The 20,987-nt window shown below is 39.4% G+C and overlaps 1 protein-coding gene across 6 annotated transcripts in view; it reads left to right on the top strand.

Moving 5' to 3' along the window:
- The first annotated feature begins 5,030 nt into the window (after positions 1-5,030).
- Positions 5,031-20,987, top strand: part of PAPOLA (poly(A) polymerase alpha) — a 50,355-nt gene continuing 34,398 nt past the window's right edge. For 3 of the 6 annotated variants that reach the window (XM_086363046.1, XM_086363044.1, XM_086363041.1), the window contains exons 1-4: positions 5,031-5,227; positions 16,758-16,931; positions 17,334-17,400; positions 19,909-19,990. In XM_086363046.1, the coding sequence (XP_086219172.1) occupies positions 5,220-5,227; positions 16,758-16,931; positions 17,334-17,400; positions 19,909-19,990 (331 nt within the window). In that variant the 5' untranslated portion in view covers positions 5,031-5,219. Of the gene's footprint in view, positions 5,228-16,745; positions 16,932-17,333; positions 17,401-19,908; positions 19,991-20,987 lie in introns of all 6 variants that reach the window. The other 3 variants (XM_086363045.1, XM_086363043.1, XM_086363040.1) reach the window with 1 other exon arrangement.

Raw genomic sequence — 20,987 nt, 5'->3', positions numbered from 1 at the left:
TAATCACGATGGTATGATCACTCACCTAGAGCCAGACATCCTGGAATGTGAAGTCAGGTGGGCCTTAGAAAGCATCACTATGAACAAAGCTAGTGGAGGTGATGGAATTCCAGTTGAGCTATTTCAAATCCTGAAAGATGATGCTGTGAAAGTGCTGCACTCAATATGCCAGCAAATTTGGAAAACTCAGCAGTGGCCACAGGACTGGAAAAGGTCAGTTTTCTTTCCAATCCCAAAGAAAGGCAATGCCAAAGAATGCTCAAACTACCACACAATTGCATTCATCTCACACGCTAGTAAAGTAATGCTCAAAATTCTCCAAGCCAGGCTTCAGCAATATGTGAACCGTGAACTTCCAGATGTGAAAGCTGGTTTTAGAAAAGGCCGAGGAACCAGAGATCAAATTGCCAACATCCGCTGGATCATCAAAAAAGAAGAGAGTTCCAGAAAAACATCTATTTCTGCTTTATTGACTATGCCAAAGCCTTTGACTGTGTGGATCACAATAAACTGTGGAAAATTCTGAAAGAGATGGGACTACCAGAACACCTGATCTGCCTCTTGAGAAACCTATATGCAGGTCAGGAAGCAACAGTTAGAACTGGACATGGAACAACAGACTGGTTCCAAATAGGAAAAGGAGTACGTCAAGGCTGTATATTGTCACCCTGCTTATTTAACTTAGATGCAGAGTACATTATGAGAAATGCTGGGCTGGAAGAAGCACAAGCTGGAATCAAGATTGCCGGGAGAAATATCAATAACCTGAGATATGCAGATGACACCACCCTTATGGCAGAAAGTGAAGAGGAACTCAAAAGCCTCTTGATGAAAGTGAAAGTGGAAAGTGAACAAGTTGGCTTAAAGCTCAACATTCAGAAAACGAAGATCATGGTATCTGGTCCCATCACTCCATGGGAAATAGATGGGGAAACAGTGGAAACAGTCAGACTTTATTTTGGGGGGCTCCAAAATCACTGCAGATGGTAACTGCAGCTATGAAATTAAAAGACGCTTACTCCTTGGAAGGAAAGTTATGACCAACCTAGATAGCATATTCAAAAGCAGAGACATTACTTTGGCAACAAAGGTCCGTCTAGTCAAGGCTATGGTTTTTCCTGTGGTCATGTATGCATGTGAGAGTTGGACTGTGAAGAAAGCTGAGGGCCGAAGAATCGATGCTTTTGAAGTGTGGTTTTGGAGAAGACTCTTGAGAGTCCCTTGGACTGCAAGGAGATCCAACAAGTCCATTCTAAAGGAGATCAGTCCTGGGTGTTCTTTGGAAGGAATGATGCTAAAACTGAAACTACAATACTTTGGCCATCTCATGCAAAGAGTTGACTCATTGGAAAAGACTGATGCTGGTGGCAGGAGGAAAAGGGGACAACCCAGGATGAGATGGCTGGATGGCATCACTGACTCAATGGACGTGAGTTTGAGTGAACTCCGGGAGTTGGCGATGGACAGGGAGACCTGGCGTGCTGCTATTCATGGGGTCGCAGAGTTGGACACGACTGAGCAACTGAACTGAACTGAACCGATGTACCTAAAAGAACCAGTCTGGGAATCTTCCCACCAGGACACTGTGTGGAAAATGCAATTTGAATGATACTTAAGATTCAGGTAGAAAAACATCTCCCCCTCTTCTTAGCAGCTGGTGGAAAGCAGGCCGTGGGGCAGGCTGTTACAATAAAGCAGTTTCGGCAGCAGCTGGAGGTAGTGGGCTGGAGCTCCAAGGACATGCAAGGCAAGGCTAACACTATACAGATATTGTCTTAACCAAAACACTGATAATTGGCTTTATCTCACTCTCCACTTTTCATGGCTCAAACTACATCCTTAATTGAGGATTTGTGACCACCTAGCTCATTACTCACTTGTGAAATATGAGCTGGATTAGATTGTAGTGGCCCGGTGAGGCAAAGCCATTCCAGAACTGAAATAGGATTCCAAGACACCATCAGTTGTTTTCAGAGTTTATAATCTGTCTCCAGCCTTTACATCTCAATTCCTGGAGTGTTTTCAATAGCTTCAGACTTTTCTGAAGGTCCCAAAGGCACATCAAAATCAACCCATATCAAACCGTTCTCATAATCTTATTTCCTGGCTCAGTTATCTTGTTTCCTATTTCATTTGTTCTGTCCCCTTCCTAGAACCTTCATAATTATCTTTGTTTTATTCCTGCCCTGCTACCTCTAAACCAGGATTAACCACAATGCCTAAATCTCTCTCAAATTGGATTAATTGGAAAAGAGCCTGGTTGCTGGGAAAGATTGGGGGCAAAAGGTGGCAGAGAGTGGGACGGTTTGACAGCATCTCTCGCTTAATGGAAATGAATTTGAGCAAACTGGGAAACAGTGAAGGCCCGGGGAGGCTGCTGTGCTGCAGTCCGTAGGGTCACAAAGCGTTGGAAATGACTTGGCCACTGAACAACAATCTCCTGCCCATTTTATAACTTTCAAAGGCTTCCCCATTCACAAAAAGATCCCAATCTTTCAGAAAGGCTACAGGTCTCAGGTCAAAGATTATGTCAACTATAAATTGGCCCTTGCCAGAAGCACTTGCCGGCTGCCTCTGCAGGACTGAACCCTTTGCTGCTGTAGCTCTTGACCTCCAACAGGATCTGAAGGGAGTTCAGGGTGGAGAATGAGGCATTTCGTGCTCCAGGGAAACTGGTGGAACAGGTCTGTTATTTTCAGGAACTGATTTCATGATCCCAATCCTTGCATCTCCTCATATCTAGAAAAGTACTAAATCCCCTCCTGGTGACATCAGCTCCTCCTGACTAACAGAAAACCTTTCGTAAGATTAAGTGCTTGATTGTGTAAACTCCTCCTTCACCAAAATCACATATATTGACCTTCCCGCACTACCCCTTTGGAGCAGTTTCTTCAAGCTATCTGAGGTGCTGTCTCCTGGGCTGCAGTTCTCATTTGGCCCCAAATAAAACTTAACTCTCACGGTGTGCATCTTTTTCAAGTCAACAGTTGTCTCCTCTGAAAGACTGTTTGACCACAGTATCTAAAGTTGAACTGATCTATTTTTATTCTTATTCTATAATTCCCTTATACATTCACATATTTATCTGCTCCCACTCATTCAGAATGTAAGGTTAAGTGGGTCAGTATTTGACCATCATCAGTGCCCATTTTTATGAGCAACTTATAAACATGTTATTAATTTCACTGGAGCTTAGATTTTCAAAAAATTTAAAGACAAGTCTATTACTGGGCCCCCAACTAAAGCCACAAGAGCTAAGGCCTAACAAGTAGAACTGGAATAAAACACAAGTCTGTCTCCAGGCTACTGTTACTCAGTACAATTGAGGGCCACATATGTAATTTATATTTTTGTAGCAGTCACAGTTTGTTTATTTGGCTGCACTGGAGCTTAGTTGTACATGCAGGATCTTTAGCTGTCACTTGTTTCATGCACTCTTTAGTTGAGGCATGTGGGGTCTAGTTCCCTGGCCAGGGATGGAATCCAGGCCCTCTTGCACTGTGAACAAAGTCTTACCCACTGGACCACCAGCAAAGTTCCTAGTAGTCACATTTTAAAAATGAAAAAGAAACAGTTGGAATTTTCATATTTTTAATGCATTCTATTTAAATCAAGATATAAAAAACTGTGAGGTATTTCACATTCTTCTGTTCATACTATTATCTCTTGACATCACATGTGATTTGTACTTACACCATATCTTAAACGGACTAGCCTCATTTCACATGTTTGCAAGCCACCTGTGACAAACAGCTACCCTATTGGACAATGTGGGTTTTAGACCCTTGTGGTTTTCCAATCCCACTCAACGTTTGGTGAAAAAAAGGGAAATCTTTGGTTAGACTTCCTGAGAATTTACAAGGGCATATTAACATGTTTAAAGAATTCAGAACTTTAATTTTACCTATTTGACTGCTCTTTAGAACTTTAATTTCCCCTATTTGACTGCTCCCCTGCCCTCCATTAAGCTCTGTGTGACGCTCTGGAATGCGTTCTAAATTCGAAGGAAGGAGAATCAGAGTCCAGTCAGTCTGGGGCATTCTTTCTGAAACTTTGGCTGGAGATTAGTAGTGACCGCTTAGGGACAGATGGGTTGAAAAAAACATAGCCTTGGGGAAACTGGAGGCGAAAAGGCCTTTGCTATCATTCCAAGGATTACGGCCACCTACGTTTCTACTGAGTGACAGCTTTATTAGTGAGTTCCAGGGCCCAGCTGTCAAAAAAAAAAAAAATGAGCTCGTGTTCCCGAAGCCGCGGTCATCTGAGTCCTAGCCTTCAAACTTCTATTCACTCAACAGTTATTTCTCGAGCGCCTGCGTACACATGAGTGGGCAGAACAACTCCAAGGCCCCACGCAGAGTTAAACTGAGTCTATCACGGCAGGAGAGTCCTAGCGGTGACCCTGCGCCCCTCTCTGTTGCTGGCTATGCCAAGCACCCCTCGTCCATTACCGCATTCAACAGGCGCCAGTCCCCCGGGAAGCAGGCAGACACTCACTCTTCAGAAAAGTAAGGACAGGCTGAGTGACTTGTTACAATTTAGTGACACCGTGCGGAGCCCCGCGCTCGACTGGCACCCGGGGCAGGTGATGGGCCCGCGCGGGCGCCTCGGGCCCCTCCAAGCGCCTCCACCGACCGGTCCGAGTAGCAGCGCGACCTCGGGCGGCGAGACCTGGGCGACCTCACAATGCACCAGAAGCGACGCCCCTCTCCGGGCCCTGGCGCGCGCAGTCCGGGCCGCATAGGCGACGAGACCGGCCCGGCAAGAGGGGACACCCGCTCCCCTCCGTCGCTCAGAGAAAAAACTCCTCGCCTTTCTCACCCTGTCCCTCACCCGGACTGCAATCGCGGAAAGGGATCCGGGCGGAAGTTTCTAGGGCGCCAGCCGGAAGTCGCTGGGGCGCCAGCGGGCTATTAAACTACCCTTCCCGTGAGGCTTCGCGGCGTCGAGCGGCTGCTGCGCGCATGCGCGCGCCCGGCGTGCGTGGTGACGTCACCGATTCTAGAACGTTGCTGTGGTAGCGCTCGGGCGCCATGTTAGGACTAAGGGGAAGGAGGAGAAGCGCTTAAAGCGGCGGGAGCGGGTGCGGGAGTGGGGTAGGACCCAGGGCTAAGGCAGGCCCCCGCCCCCCTCCCTCCCGCCTCAGTGGATCATGCCCAGGGCGGCAGTGGCGGCGGTTGCGGGGGGGAAGTGACTGGGCGGTGCCGGCGCAGGAGACGATGCCGTTGTAAGTGATTTGTATTCTGTTTTCTCTCGCTTGCCGACTGGGCCTTGGGGGGCGTCGGGGGAGGGGGAGGGGTCGCGGGAGCCGGGTCCTCGCCCCGCGGGGGAGGCCGGCAGGACTGGGGCTCTTCCTGTTTCCTCTCTCCCGCCCGCCGCCTCACTTCCCCCTTGTGCTCCGTTCCCGCTTCCCACCCCCACCTCCTTTCCTGGCTTTGGCGGCTGTCGGGCCGGGGGCCTTCCCCTTCCGGAAAGGGCCGGAGGAACCTCTTTAACTCGACTGCTCGCGCTTGGTCCGATAATAGAAAGGAGGCGAGAGGGAAAAAAAGAAAAAAAAACCCGGTGGCCAGCGGCCCGGGCGGAAGGCCCTGCTCCTTGCGGGGTCTGCACTCGGGGTTCGGGCTTGGCCCCCCCGCCCCCACCCCGGCGCCTGGCGGGCTCATTCCGCTGCTTCTCTTCCCGGCCTACGTCTCCTCACCGTTTCCAAGTTGGCCCACGTCGTGCGCCAGTGTTAACCCACTTCCACGTCCCAGCTTGCATGAACACGAGTTAAAAAACAAACCAACCAACCCAGTTTTGAGCGTCGAGCCCTGCTGTTTGGAACCTCTCTCCCCTCCACCCGGTCCAATACCCTCCAGTCTTCCAGTCCCCGGAAAAGGGGTATTTTCCCGGGCGCCCCCATCGAAAGGCGTTGCGTTACGTATTGCTCTCCCGGTTTTGTTTTGATAGGGTCGCCGGAGTTCTTCCTGCTTCCGTTTCTCTCCATCTGCAGTGATATAACTTTTTGTTTTTCTGATGGTAGACTTTTTCTTATGTAGTTCGTCTTCGGCTTTTAATCCTACTAGGCCTACATCCTTTACTTTCTTTCCCTTGTAGAGTTTTGGTTTTTTTTTTTTTTTTAAGTTCTCTTTTTCTCTTTGAAAGACTGGGATGTAATTTGAGAACTCATTGTTGATAGAAAGATTACAGCCTTTTTTCCCTGCGTATATACACAGCAGTGCAGAGGCCTAAATAGTGAGACTGCATTTCTTCCATTTTTGAAGATTCAAGGGTAAGAAACGAAGGGCTGAGGCGTTCTCTTCGTTGTAGCCCCCAGGCATGTAATCGACCCTTGAAATTTTGCTTCAAGGCAGAAGAGAAATTTTAGGGTTTCTGACACCTACTGTAGCGCCTCAGGTTTTGTTTTTAGTAAAATCAACTTTTCTGCAAATATATGTGATTATAGTTTTACAGTTTTATTTATGTACGTATACGTGTGTGTCTCTCTTTACAGGTGAGGCTCTAACTTTGAAACAGGCATTAAACACACCTGTCGTACTTTACACGATATTTTAGAAAAGAATTTCACGCTCCTTCTCACCCATTCCAGTCATTTTGTTAAGAGGCTCATCGCATATTATTTCTGTAATGAGAATATTTGTTAGTTTTAATTAAATATATAGACCTAGAGTCTTGTAATCTGCAAGGTCCCTGTTAATTGATTTCTTCCTTTTATGGAACGATAAAAAGGGTCACTAGGAGAACCGAGTCTTAGCAGGATTTTTGTGGCATTTTTCAATTCAGCTATTAAAGTCAACCTTAATGTTTGCAATAATGCCATGTGACTCTGTGTTAGCTCACATTTTACTGCTGTTTTTGAAAAAGGACTTCTCTTTCTGATAATCCATCATGTCAGTATTAAACATTGACCAGTAATACGAAATGTGTTCTTAAAGTGGTTTAATGAAATTATTTTAGAAATTGATATTTCTTTTATACCTACTTTTTCCCAACATTGGGGAAGGGAAGTATACATTTCTTTTAAAGACCTAAGTGCTTCAGATTCTTGGGAAGTTAGTTCAAATGTTTAAAATGGGAGACACAGTGAAGGCAGCAGATTCCCACACATGGATATTGCCTTTCTAGTGTGTTTCTTGAAATGTGGACAGATATTCATTAGCTGTCCCTCTTTTATTTTTAACCCTAAGTGTACTATAGCCCTTTTGAAATAAACTGGAAAGGCCAAAGACAGCCAAGTTAAATAGGCTCCCTACCCCCCATTAATTTGCTTTGTTTTTCATGTTTTGGTGTCACTAATTTTATTTCATGTTTTGAATTGTGATTTTCAAACTGTATTGTGTTTGACTTCCAGTTACATGTTCAGTATGGCTGTTAAAATTGTATGGGGGATGGGGTTAAGGTATAGACCATAGATAAGTTGTCAGAATGGATAAAATCAAAACAGATTATTGAAGTTAGGTCATTAGAAAATCATTAGAAAACATTGTGAACAAGTCTCCCATATATTGTCCCAAAGCATACCTAATTGCACATATAATTTTGAAAAGCTGACATGGTTTAAGAGCCATGGTGATGAAGTTTCCAAGATTTTTGATAGTCTTTAGATCCATTAACACAGTATTTCTCATCTTGGTACTATTGATATTTTAGGCTGATAATTCTGTCATGTGTATTGTAGGGTGTCTAACAATATCCCTGACCTCTAGATTTCAGGATTCCCACTCCCCATATTCTGGTAATGACAACCACAAATGTGTCCAAATGTTGCCAGGTGTACCCTGGGGACCAAAATCTTGTTGAGAGCCACTGCATTAATATAAAGTATAATACCGTATGGGAACTATATTCCAATTTCTGCCTTATTCTGTGCTGGTCAGATCTTTATTTATTTTTCAGCTCACTTCTGGCTATCACTGGTAATGAAAAAGACTTCAAGGAGAATAAACATTATCAATGATTTAATATTCATGCCACATTTTTAGGATTTTATTGGAAGAGATATTTAGCAAGAGTTTGCGGGAGACAATAGCTTTTCTTCCAGATACTTGGAGTTGTCACCAAAAAGAGGGGAATTGGAGTAGTTTCCTGTAGCGATAAGAGCTAGAACTGGGACCATTTGGTGGATAGTAATATTGTGTAGCAGTGGTTTTCAGAGTGTGACCTATGGAAGTCTGGACGTTGGGGGTCTTTGATCCTTAGAGAGTACATAAAATCCAAACTGTTCACAGGGTTGAGGTGTTATGTCTTTTTTAGTCTGTTGATATTTGCACCGGTGCTGTAATGATGATTGTGCTTTAGGAAGAATTGAGGCAGAGGTGCCGTATCCTTCTAGTTGTCGTTATGTTATTTCACTGCACCCATGCACACAGACACACAGTTTGAAAAAAAAAAAAGTCCTTGATGAAGCAGTAAAAATTTTAATTTTACTACGACTCTTGGCCCTTGAATTTGTCTTTTAAATATGTTGTGATAAAATGGAAAGTACACATTAAACTGCTAGAAAGAAGGATGGTGGTTTTGTGAAGAGCTCACCTGGTTGATTTGTGAGCTAAGCTAGTGCTTTTCGTATGGAGTTCTGTTTATACCTCAAAGAACAAGTGATGAACCATGATGTTCGTACTTGACAGCTTAGCATTTGATTGAAAAATGGAGTCTGTCTTTAGGGAAAACAACTGACAATGTAGTCAGTGATAAAATTTGAGCTTTCAAGCAAAACTTAGAATTTTGTAATGCTTGTTTCTGCCATTGTGAACTTGTCAGCCTCCAATAATTAAAAATATTTCTGATTTGATGGTGATATTAATGAACACTTTAAAAATACTGTGGTTTTTTAAAAATGTGTCAACATTTGGAAGGCAGGTGTAAGTGCAGGATGGACCAATGGATTTTAATACTCGAATACAAAGGGTTTTTTTGCTGTGGTTTCTGCTTTCATATTGTAACTAGGCTTTAAGAAATTACCACTTGGGGCATTTTGGTGTAGTATTAAAGAAGAATATCCACAGTTATTTGAAAAGACTTAAAATACTCTTTCTTTCCACTTACAGTGGTGTAAATCCATTTTCTTCTTGTGCATCTACGAAAACAATTTATCAAAAAGGATTGCATGGAGAAGCAGATATGAGAATCCAGCTGTTTTTGATTAAACCAGAATTAAAGAGATTTACAAAAATGTAGAATAGTGTTATACTCACTAAATCTTTGGTTTTAGGAAACAGTTATTTTTTAAAAAATCATTTACGTTGGCATATGATAGATCTCTTGTCACTTAAATGAATTGGCATTTAAAATTTCCGTTGCAATCTCTAATGCACTAAACAGCGACAGACGTAATCCACGTAAACTTGAGCTTATTTGAGTCTTCATGAGTTGTAAGAGAGTCCTAAGACCCAAAAGTTTGAGAACTGCGGATGTATAGTAACAGCTGACAGCTGTCCCAGGCTGCTGTTGGCAATGGTGGTGTCAGCGCGGCATCTCTGGTGGGTTTTGAACTGTCTGGAGGAATGGACACACCTGATATAGAGACGTTTTTTGTTGTCAATGAAAAACAGTGTATTAGGTAATCTTTAAGAAGGGTGACGTCTGAGAGTTTTTGATTACCAGATTTTAAGATTTAGAGGTTTTGTAATGAGCTGGTTACTGCTTAATAATGCTGGTTATGGTTTTGAAATGTAATTGTTGTTTAGTCACTCGGTTATGTCGACTCTTTATGACCCCATGGACTGCAGCCTGTCAGGCTCATCTGTCCATGGGATTTCCGAGGCAAGAATAATGGAGTGGGTAGCCATTCCCTTCTCCAGAGGATCTCGCACCAGGAATCAAGCTTGCGTCTCCCGCATTGCAGGTGGATTCTTTACCACTGAGCCATGGGAAAGCCCATGTGGTATTTTACTGTAAACATGTTTTCAATTCATGCTATTTTGATGGAGAAATTGGGAGGGAAAGTATTGGATCTGGGTAAATTTATAAGCCTATTCACTTCCTACTCTCTGACTGCCCTCCACCACCACCCCTTAAGCCTTCTAGCTTGAAAACATCTTTTAAAATGTTTTATCAGAATATTCCATTTCTTGGCAGCTGAACTACTTCAAGTTAACATTACAATTAAATTTCACCTTCAGTTGCATGTAGGCAAGTTTATAAAAGCTAACTTTAGGCAAAATGAGGCCAGTTGGAGTCCCAGCTATTTTTCACTTTTGGTTGGTGGAAGAGACTTGTCTTTTATTTGGTATGTTCATCATCCTGATACTTCAGCTTTTAAATGACTGTACAGTCTCAGTTTCTGACTCATGAAACAGCCCCATTGCAGGAGATATTAGTTCTTGAATGAATGAATGAATGAATGTGGCAGTTGCTCAGTCATGTCTGATTGTGACCCTGTGGTCCATTGAATTCTCCAGGCCAGAATATTGGAGTGGGTAGCTGTTCCCTTCTCCAGGGGATCTTCCCAATCCAGGGATCGAACCTAGGTCTCCCGCATTGCAGGCGGATTCTTAACCAGCTGAGCCACAGGGGAAGCTCCCTAAGTTGTAGATTGGAACCAAATTCGACTCTGGGTTCCATGTTTCATCCTCATCCTAGAACTGTAGCATCTGTGTACGTTTTTGGTGTTTCCTCAACTCAATTGGCATCTGTTGATGTGTCTTAAGTATACTTAAGTTTCAAGATCGGGTTCTCGAAAAATACTTGTTCAGTCTTTGGATTGCAGGTCTGCAGAATTTTATAGCATTTTGATTTGAAAACTTAAGGATTTGAGGAAGAAGAAAATGTAGAAGTTTAAAATAGATAATCTTTATTCCTCTTCTGTTACAGAATTGTCTCTCAAATTTCTATTCCCTCTATATTTCAGAAACCAGATTCTTGTATTTTACAGTCTTTGTAGTTTTTAAGGTTTTACTTAAGAATAGTGTTCCTGTCATTTTGGTTATTAGCATCTAAATTGGGTATCCTGGAGTTACTATGTAATACTATGATATAATACATTGTTGAATATTTTTTTCTGATACACTTTAAAATTTTTTTAGATTCTCTAGTTACATTTCCCTCATTTTCAAATTATGCTTGACAAATACTGATGCAGGAATGCTGTGATTTGGCCATTTTTGTTGTTTTTACTTCTAGCCCCTTTTAGACGGCAAAGGGACAGTTAGAAGTGCCCTTAGGAAAGAGGGGGAAATACCTGGCCTTTGTTACAATTCAGTAATGAGTGCTTTTCTCTGTATAATCAACCGTTTATTTCCAAAGTTTGACCTTGGAATTCATCATAATTTGTTCCCCCTGAGGGTGAACTATTGCTTCATCTGTAGGTGCTCTGATGCTTACTAAATATTGGCTGGATGAGCCACCTGGACTATATATTTTAAGATTGTAGTTAGGTTCTAACTATATTTAGTACTTCTTACACAGGCTGAAGGTGATACAGCCATTTAGAATAATGTGTTAGCAAATACTGTAAGCTTGACTGTTAAGGTACTAGTAAAATTTAAATATATTTTAAACTTTTTGTGAAAGAGTAGATTGTATTATTTCTGCTAAGAATTAATATTTAGTGCACATTCAGATATTTTACAGAGATCGCATATTCTTACTTTGTTCAGTGTCCTTTTATCCTGCTCGAGTGGACACATTATGTTTACGTTAAGGCCTTTAAACAGCAAATTATATAATTTACACCTAAAGATTATATATAAAGATATATATATCATGTTATTGTGATTTATCTGATTATTTTCAAGGAAGGTAAGTTAAGCTTTCAGTTTTAACTTTACTGACTAAAACTAACAAGAATTGAGTGTTTTCTGTTGACTAGTATCTACATTTTGAGGCAGTTGGCCCTGTTAATATGATGGGTCTCCAGTTCCAAATGTCCCATATGAGGAGGCAGGGATCCATCAGTAGCTTGAGCTTTGTTTAAATTGAGATGAAAGCCGTTAAATATTAACCATTTCCGAAAACACCTGGTGATTTGTTGTCCTTTCGGTTAGTGTGTTATCTGCTGAGACTGCTTTTTTCCAGTTCTCCAGTTGTTGAGAGTGCACACCTCCTTATCCTTTTCCTTTGGCATAGCCTTGATTCTTTCTGTACTATTTATTGTAAGCTTTTACTTTGCACCCATCTGTTGTTTAAAGATCTGAATCCCTGACCAAATTTGAGATTGTCACTAAGGATAGAGACTATCTTTGTATTCCTGGTTTTAGTATTGTCTCTCATACATATTTGGGATCCTAATTCAGTAAATTTCAGCCTAGTAATATAGTTTTTTGGAAAAAATAAATGAGGAAAAAGTGCTTTTAGGAAAATTGGATTAATGAAGTTTGATAGATAACCTTGAATGCTTTACCAGTGCTCTAAAGCTGTAAATCATGATTTGTATTTAATTTTCTAATCACAGAGCATTACACTGGTCCTCTTTGACATAAATGTGTTACAGTATTTAAGTTTTTAGTTTGCCATCCAAAGCAGAGAAGAGCTTTAATGACTCCACAGAGGTACAACTTAATAAAAGTGACACAACTAATGGCAGAGGTGAAATCAGAGCAGCGTAACTAGTAGAAGGGAAATCAGGCCTGCTTTCTCTTTATCAGATTGCTTTTGGGTTGAGAGCAGATTTTGTGGACCCAGTTTTGAATGCCTTTACACCAGAAGTCATGTGGTTTTTAAGGAAGCCCTGATTTAGGAGGGTAATGTTTGGTAGGCAGTGTGTATGGCAGACTGGCATAGTCAGGGAATAGAAGAAGTGGGACCAAGATGCCAAGAGTCAGAACAAGTATTGGAATGGAGTTGTTACATAAAATGTTGTTGAAGTTTAAAAACAAGAAAAAAATAAAGGTGGGCATGTGTCATTTGCAAGCTTTGCCTTGATGTAAATTATTTTAAATATTATAAAGAAAATGCCCGTATGTTATAAGAGAGAACTCTGAAAATATTTAGTATTATGCTCTCTTCCTCCCTCCTGACCCCCAAAACAGTAGAATGGGGGAAGGAGTGTTGGGCTGCCCTTTGTAATTTTGTGCATGTGAGCTCACTCACTCAGTCCTATCCAACTCCTTGTGACCCGGTGGACTAGCCCACCTTGGCTCCTCTGTCCTTGGGACTTTCTAAGCAAGAATACTGGAGTGGGTTGCCATTTTCTCCTCCAGGGGATCTTCCTGATCCAGGGATCAAACTCTCATCTTCTTCATTGGCAGGCAGATTCTTTACCACTGAGCCACTGGGAGAGCCCTTTGTAATTTTGAAGGGTAGGGCACAATTTCTGTCTTGCTCTGATCCAGAAAGGATTAAGATTTAAAAAGGCTTTAGTCATATTTTGAAAGCTGGCAAGATGTTTACATTAAAGGTGGATGAAGAGGATGGATCAGGGCAGAGGTATAAAACTAGAAATTAGGGTACTAAAATAGTTCTTAAAGAAGTACAGTGATTTTTGGATTTTTGCAGAGAACTTGCAGGATGACCATCAGTTTTGCTGTAAGAATTCAGGCAGTAGCCTAATGCTAAGTCGCTTCAGTCATGTCCGACTCTGTGTGACCCCATAGACGGCAGCCACCAGGCTCCCCCGTCACTGGGATTCTCCAGGCAAGAACACTGGAGTGGGTTGCCCTTTCCTTCTCCAATGCATGAAGTGAAAAGTGAAAGCGAAGTTGCTCAGTCGTGTCCGACTCTTAGCGACCCCATGGACTGCAGCCTACCAGGCTCCACCATCCATGGGATTTTCCAGGCAAAAGTACTGGAGTGGGGTGCCATTGCCGTCTCCGCAGTAGCCTAAAGGTAGACACAAATATGTTCATGAGATGAAAGTGAACCAGTTATTCAGGAAAAGCACAAGGATTCTTGATATTTAAATGGAAAACCAGAAAGACATTTTAATGGATCACAAATACCCTGGCTCTGTATCTAGTTTTTTTCCTTATTGTTTTATATAATTGTAGAAGTTATTTTTTTTAAATAGTTAAGTGGGAAGAAAACTGCATATTGGTAAAAATGTCTCTAAAAAGTGATGGACCATGGACAGGTGGCTCCTGTGCTCAAGAATTTCAGGAAGAGCTTTTGCATTCTTGGGATTGATAGCTAGCTGTCTGGTGTATGGTTCCAGGAGAAATTCTGTAAAGGAGAACTTTTCAAATTACCCAATATTAGAATGTGTATATTATCTTTGTTAGAAACAAGACAGCAAAAAAGATCCTTAAATTTTGTCCCTCTCCTTAATTTCTAATGTTAAAATTAAATGGAAAAATTTGACTTCTTCTATTCAATCATAGCTAATGTTTCTACATTTCAGACGTTCAGAGAATCTGGCATCCTAAAATTCCTAGTCTAGCTACTTAGGCTAAGCTTAAGCTATTTTTATTGGAGGCATAGGTGTCTTGTACCTTTCAGAACATGTATTTATTTCTTTCCTTTCATTTGGTTGTGATTTATTTTTATTTCTTTCATGCATGTTCTTGAGTTAGTACATATTCTATATATAACTTGTATTAAGTATGTACACATATAGAGATAGGTGATATATATGTTCTTTGTTGCATTAGATGAGTCAAATAAATGTGGTTTATCTTCTATGATGTGACTACATTTTGAATAAACATTTACAGCTGGGGTATGATTTGTTTCCCCATCAGAATGTTAATAAGGAAACTAATGTAGACGTCAACATTTTTCCCCCCAATTAAAGTAAGCAAACTTGGTGTGAATTTAGAAGTCTGAGCTTACTTGGTGTGAATTTAAAAATCTGAGCCTATATCCAGTATTTTTGGCAATATAATTGAAATAGACAGTGGACTTTCCTAGCATTGTTTTTTGTGTGACAATGAAGAACCTGAATATTGAGAAAGAAAAAAATGAGTCTGCCAAGAAAGCTTAATGCCACAGAGAATGGGCACCCATATTTTGGTGATATTCAAACTCAACTGGTAATGAATTTAGCCCCTTGAGAAAAGAAGAGTGCAGATGAACTATTACTTGCTCAAAAAAAAAAAAGAAAAAAAATCAGTAGAGGTTTAAGTTAGGAAAATATGAATTCAGTTTATACTTGACTTGAAAGCTCTCATTACTTGCTTGAACCAAATCTGGCTAGAATGAACTTTATATTTGTTTTCTTTTCTGGCTTTACTTACATTAAAATCATTTATAAAATATTTATAATCCTGGGGTGGTCATGAAGGGCTGTAGTTTACTTGGAGAAACTCATATGAAGCAATGAACAATGCACGAGAATTTAATTATGCTAAGATATGTGGTAAGTGTATTTTTTTACACTTAGTATGTAATTTATCTGGAATCTATTAGAGCATGGTGGGAAGAAATGGTTGGGCAGTTTTGAGGGCTACCTTTTTTATGTCAGTTTTATGGAACCTGAGGATAGCTATTTGTTGATTGACAAAAATATGTATTAACCAAGATACTATAAATGTATTTCCACTTAGGTTAACTTCTATATTTTAATCATAATATGAGATATTTAGTCTTTTAACAGTGCTTGGTGCTCACGTGGAGCCCCAGCTCTGAATTGACATCATAGTCTTGTGTAGCAGTGGAGTTTATATTAAAGTTACTAGGAGGAAGTGATCTGACATAAATTAATTGCTATAAGAGATAAATCTGATTCATATTTATTCAGCAAATGTTACTGTAAGATCTGAATTAGAATTGAGACAATGCATAACTTGTAAATGCTGTACAGCCTATTGACTAATTAATAAACACTGTGGGTTTCCTGGCATTCTTAGGTATTATGTTGATATCAGAAGACAGTATAAGACAGGGTCCCACCTAGTATAAACCAGAACCCAGGACAGTAGTGAATAAATGCATAATGGGACTTAGCCGCATAGGATTCCTGCACCTTATTGCTCTAGTAGGCTATTGCACTTAAATTTAAATATATATATGTACATATATATATATTTAGAACTTGGAAAGAAATAGAGATGTCTGTGTATATAAAATAAGTTATTTCTTAAAGAACAGAATTTAGGGTAAATACCTGATTCAAATGTTAGCTTTTTCTCCTTACCTGGTTTTGTACATTATTTGACCAGGCAGTTTTTAGTTAATAATTGTGCTACTTTAGAATCCCTGTCCATTGACTTATAAAGGGAGGGGAACAAAAACAAGAATTGCTTTCACACAGAAAAATTGAGTCAGGTTAATTTCCTAAACCATTTAGAACATACTGGACCTTTTCACTAGTTATGTTAAAACCCTGTTGGTTTGTAAAAATCTAGAATTTCTCTTAAAACAGAAAAACATTTGACTAATCATTGTTAAAGTGTAAATCTAGTTTAGTGTGACTATAGTTCTCCCCCTCCAAGTAACTTTTCTGTTATTTGCCTCATTATCTATGAGTTTTATTCATTGCTAGTCAGATGTTAAGTTCCACTTGGTGAATCTCTTGTGTTGGTAAAACTTTTTGTATTTATCTCATCTCTTTAGAAATAACAATTTAACAGATTTGGCTTCTTTTCACGAAGTGAAATTTCTCAGAAGTTCACTGTATCCTTGATTGCAGTTTCTCTAGCAATGTATTTGATCGGATATTCATAATTTATTTAGATGTTTAGATAGTAGCAAAGTTAAAATCCTTGAAGTGGGAGGAGAACTAAAGTTTTCTTCTTGGTCATTTAGTTTTTGCATTACTTTTTGTTTTAAAACATGTTTTTGGAGTGAATCAACTCTGTAGAAATGCATTTTTTCTAGTTATGCTGATTTGTTTCAAATTGTGGAAATTTTTTGGCAGTAATTTTATCCAGTTCTGTTTGCAGTCCAGTTACAACACAGGGATCACAGCAAACACAGCCGCCACAGAAGCACTATGGCATTACTTCTCCCATCAGCTTAGCAGCCCCCAAGGAGACTGACTGCCTGCTCACACAGAAGCTGGTGGAGACTCTGAAGCCCTTCGGGGTTTTTGAAGAGGAAGAGGAACTGCAGCGCAGGTCAGTGTGTGTATGTTTATGTTTTCTTTTAAGGGACAATTTTTTATTGACATAGTAGGTTAATTTGAGGAATTCTTTACTGAGAGAATTTTTCGCCCCAGTATATATCTGTTTCAAACAAGAATGATACCTCAAAAAAACTTTCCATCTATATAAAGGTCTGTTTCCTTTATTATGATTTGCAGTAATTTTGGTTAGTATAGTACTAAAGCATTGTCAGAAAGAGGAATGCCTTGCTTAGCCGAAAGATTGTCTTGTCCAGTGTAACAGTGCCTACAGGTAGCTACATGTAAACTTTCTTTCTGATAACTTAAAAACTGGTCAAAATTTAGGAAGCCACATATTAAAAGTGATCTGGAATAACAAACAACTTGATACTTGACTGATATCCTCTATCAACAGGATTTTAATTTTGGGAAAATTAAATAACCTGGTAAAAGAGTGGATACGAGAAATCAGTGAAAGCAAGGTAAGGTGACTTAATTGTATGGGAAGAAATTTATCAGCTGAACATGGCAGTTATCTTATCTATTCTTACTGAGTGAATTTAGAGTCTTGAATGTTTAGAATCTTTTGTTTTAGACTGTTGACAGTAGAATTTATAGTTGGTGTCTAGCTATTTTGAAAACAGGAAAAACTGGATTAAATTCAGTGATTTCATAAATACATTTTGGTTGAACACTTCAAAGCTGAAATTCTGTGATTACTTACACATGTCAGAAATATTATTTCCCCCAAAAGGTGCTTTAAAAAAATGTATTAAATATGTATATTAAATATTCAAGACTCTTGTTACCTTTTAAGGAATTCTGCAACAGTAAGCATTTTTAGGCCTTCAGTTACTAAACTCAAACTGAATATTTAGTTTATTTAGTTTTTTATAATAACATTCCTTGAGTTTCTAATATTTCATAATAAATAATACAACTGTTGAATCAATGACTAGACTTCTGGTAAAGGAAATGTATATATATTTCAAGAACTTGACTAAAACTTTAGCAGCTGGATTATTCAAAATTGAGGATTCTGTGTGTACTATTTGTCATTGATAGAGTTTTGGTAAAAATGTATTTTGAAAAGAACTTCCTTTTGAGCTAAAGCAAAGGATGTGCAGGTTTAAGTATTTTTACTCATTTATTGAACTTTGTGATTCGTCATTGTGTAGAAAACACAGCTTTGCTTTAATGGGTTTTTATTAGACCTTTAAGTTGAAAACCGTAGACAAGGCCAAAACTTAAGATTTATTTAATGTGAAACAAGAGTTCCAACTCATTGATAGTTTTGTTTCAGTAATTTGAGTACCTTGTTAGTTTCATTAACTGATAATTCTTGATATAATTCTTCTTCCTCATTTTCCTGAGGGTAAGAAAAATTATTTGGATTAATGAAATTAATTTCATGGGCTTGCCTGGTGGCTCTGCTGGTGAAGAATCCGCCTGCAATGTGGGAGACCTGGGTTCAGTCCCTGGCTTGAGAAGATTCTCTGGAGAAGGGAAAGACTACCTACTCCAGTATTCTGGCCTGGAAAATTCCATGGACTGTATATAGTCTGTGAGGTCACAAAGAGTTGGACGTGACTGAGTGACTTTCACTTGGTGAAATAATGCTCATTCCTAGTCACACTTGTGTCCTTTTCTCTGTAGGCTGTCAGTAGTAAATTGGTTAGAGAATGGGACTTGAGAGGTTAGGCTTTACAGGTTTGATCTTTCATGTCTCTTTTCCTAGGGGCCATTTCTTTTGTTGGTTTTAAGACTTGATGCAGAATTTCTTCATATTGACACTGTTGATACAGTTGAACCACATAGTTCTCTCTTTGGATCTTAGTTCCCAACCCAGGATTGAACCTGTGCCCTTGCAGAGTCTATACCACTGGATGACCAGGGAATTCCTTATATAGTTCTTTTCTGGGGATTATGCTGGAAGATGTTAAAAGTAGCACTCTTCCAACTGAATGCACTGCTTCTGTCCGGTCTCCCCAAATTGTGACAACCAAAAATATCTCCAGTTAAATCAGTAGAGAATTTTTAATGTATTACTTACAATTAATTTATAAATATTTTGGGGAAAATTTATATAAAATTTGAATTTTCACTTAGTTTGATTTATTTGCCATCCTGTATTCTGACACTTAAAAAAAAAGGTTTTCAATTGTTTTTCTGTGATGTTGTATTAATTAAGGAACAAGAGAGTCCCTGAGCCTGTTACAGTTTGTGTTTAGGATTTTTGGAATATGAAGTAACAATTTGGTTACTTTGCTTTTGAAAGGGTGGTGGGGAAGAGTTGTCTTTTTTATGTTCTGCTACTGAATAAGACTTCACTTGAGCGACTGAACTGAACTGAGGAATTAGAAAGTAAAGAGAAACAATGACCTAGCACACATGAAGATTTTGTGTGTGTGTATGTTGAGACATTATCTTTATCCCCAAGGGCAGTTAAGTATTCTCCATAGTGTGGTAGTGCCAGGGTCAGGAAAATGAAAATCAGTAAGTTTCGTTTTTCTCAGAATCATCCCACTAAACTATTAAATCATCCTACTGAACTATTAAGAGTAGCATTATTGACTTTAAAGTCACTCTTGATACAGTAAAATTTTATAGTCTAATGTACTGTTGTATTCTCACATTCATGATTTAATGCACACCTTGTCATGATTAAAATATGTGATTCTAACATTGCTTCTGTGGAATCACATGATCTCCTCGACCACCATCTTCTATAAAGAAGTTACATAAGTTATAATTCAGTTTCCAAAAATGTGGCAAAATATTAGCACTGATTAAAAGTTGAAAATTGCTTAAATTTCAAGTTAGGTTGATCTGTGAAGGCCTGGTATTTTATAGAGCTTATAGTTCATTTACCTTGTGTATAAATTTGCATGGAAAGTGTTTTTTTTTTTTGTCTAATGTACAGTGTTACTTGAAATAGTTACCTTTGTGCTCCACTGGCAAAATAACTAATTTTTTGTTTGCTTCAACAGAATCTTCCACAATCTGTAATTGAAAATGTTGGTGGGAAAATTTTTACATTTGGATCTTATAGATTAGGAGTACATACAAAAGGTAAATACTGTTTTAATTATCTTGAGAAAGAATACTTTTAAAATTAAAAAAAAAATTGTAACAGCACATCCATCTCAGTTACTTATGGTGTATTATACAACTTAGGTTTGTATGGAAGTACTTCAGGAAGCCTAAATTTGATAAGAAGAATGATATAAAGTGATGCCTTCTATACCTGTACTCTTCAATGTAGTATTGAGTAAAATAAATTTCTGTTTCTTAGTAGAATTAGCCATATTTTCATTGTTGAATAACCACATGTGGTTAGTGGCTATCATATTAGAAAGTGCACATAAAGTACAGGTTTTGCCACTGGGGAGTGATTTGGGGCAGTGCTGCTCTGTATATCATTTGATGTACCTGAAGAATATCAGTTTGGAAATCAGAACAAAAATGAATTAAAGTTTGGGGGGGGAAATCCATGTCTTTCCTTGTCCTTTTTATTACAAAGTCATGGAATATACTTAAGGAAAAAACCAAAAAAATTATCTTCAGTCAGTATCAATCACTAATAATATTTTCTTAGTCACATTTGTAGGTTTTCCCCCCTGTTGGGGAGAATATTATTGAGGTCTTTTTTTTTTTTTTTTTAAACTGAGCGTAGTTAGTAAGCTTTTGGTCTTAATGATCTTATTTATTCTTCAATATTCTTATGTAACAGATAGGAGTCTGAGACTTAAAGAGACAATACAACTTGAACAATTGCTTCCAGCCATCTCCTGGCAGAGCTAGGATTCTAACTCTGGCAGTCTGAGGCTGTAGTTTTCAACCATTAGCCACTACCCTCTGTTAAAACTATCTGGCAGGGGACAGTCCCTGGTGGTCCAGTGTCTAAGACTTGGCTTTCCAGTGCAGGGGATGCCGGAGCTAAGATCTCACCTGCATCCTGGCCAAAAAGACCAAAGCATAAAATAGAAACAGTATGGTAACAAATTCAGTAAAGACTTTTGGAAAAAGTTATCTGCCAGTCTAGTATTCTCTGTATTGTGGCATTATT

The sequence above is a fragment of the Bos grunniens genome, chromosome 21 (assembly GCF_055505025.1).
Source record: "Bos grunniens cultivar Pamir isolate PY7600 chromosome 21, Bosgru_T2T1.0, whole genome shotgun sequence".
NCBI lineage: Eukaryota > Metazoa > Chordata > Mammalia > Artiodactyla > Bovidae > Bos > Bos grunniens.
The sequence above is the reverse complement of the archived record's forward strand: the minus strand, read 5'-3'. Positions and strand labels throughout refer to the sequence as shown.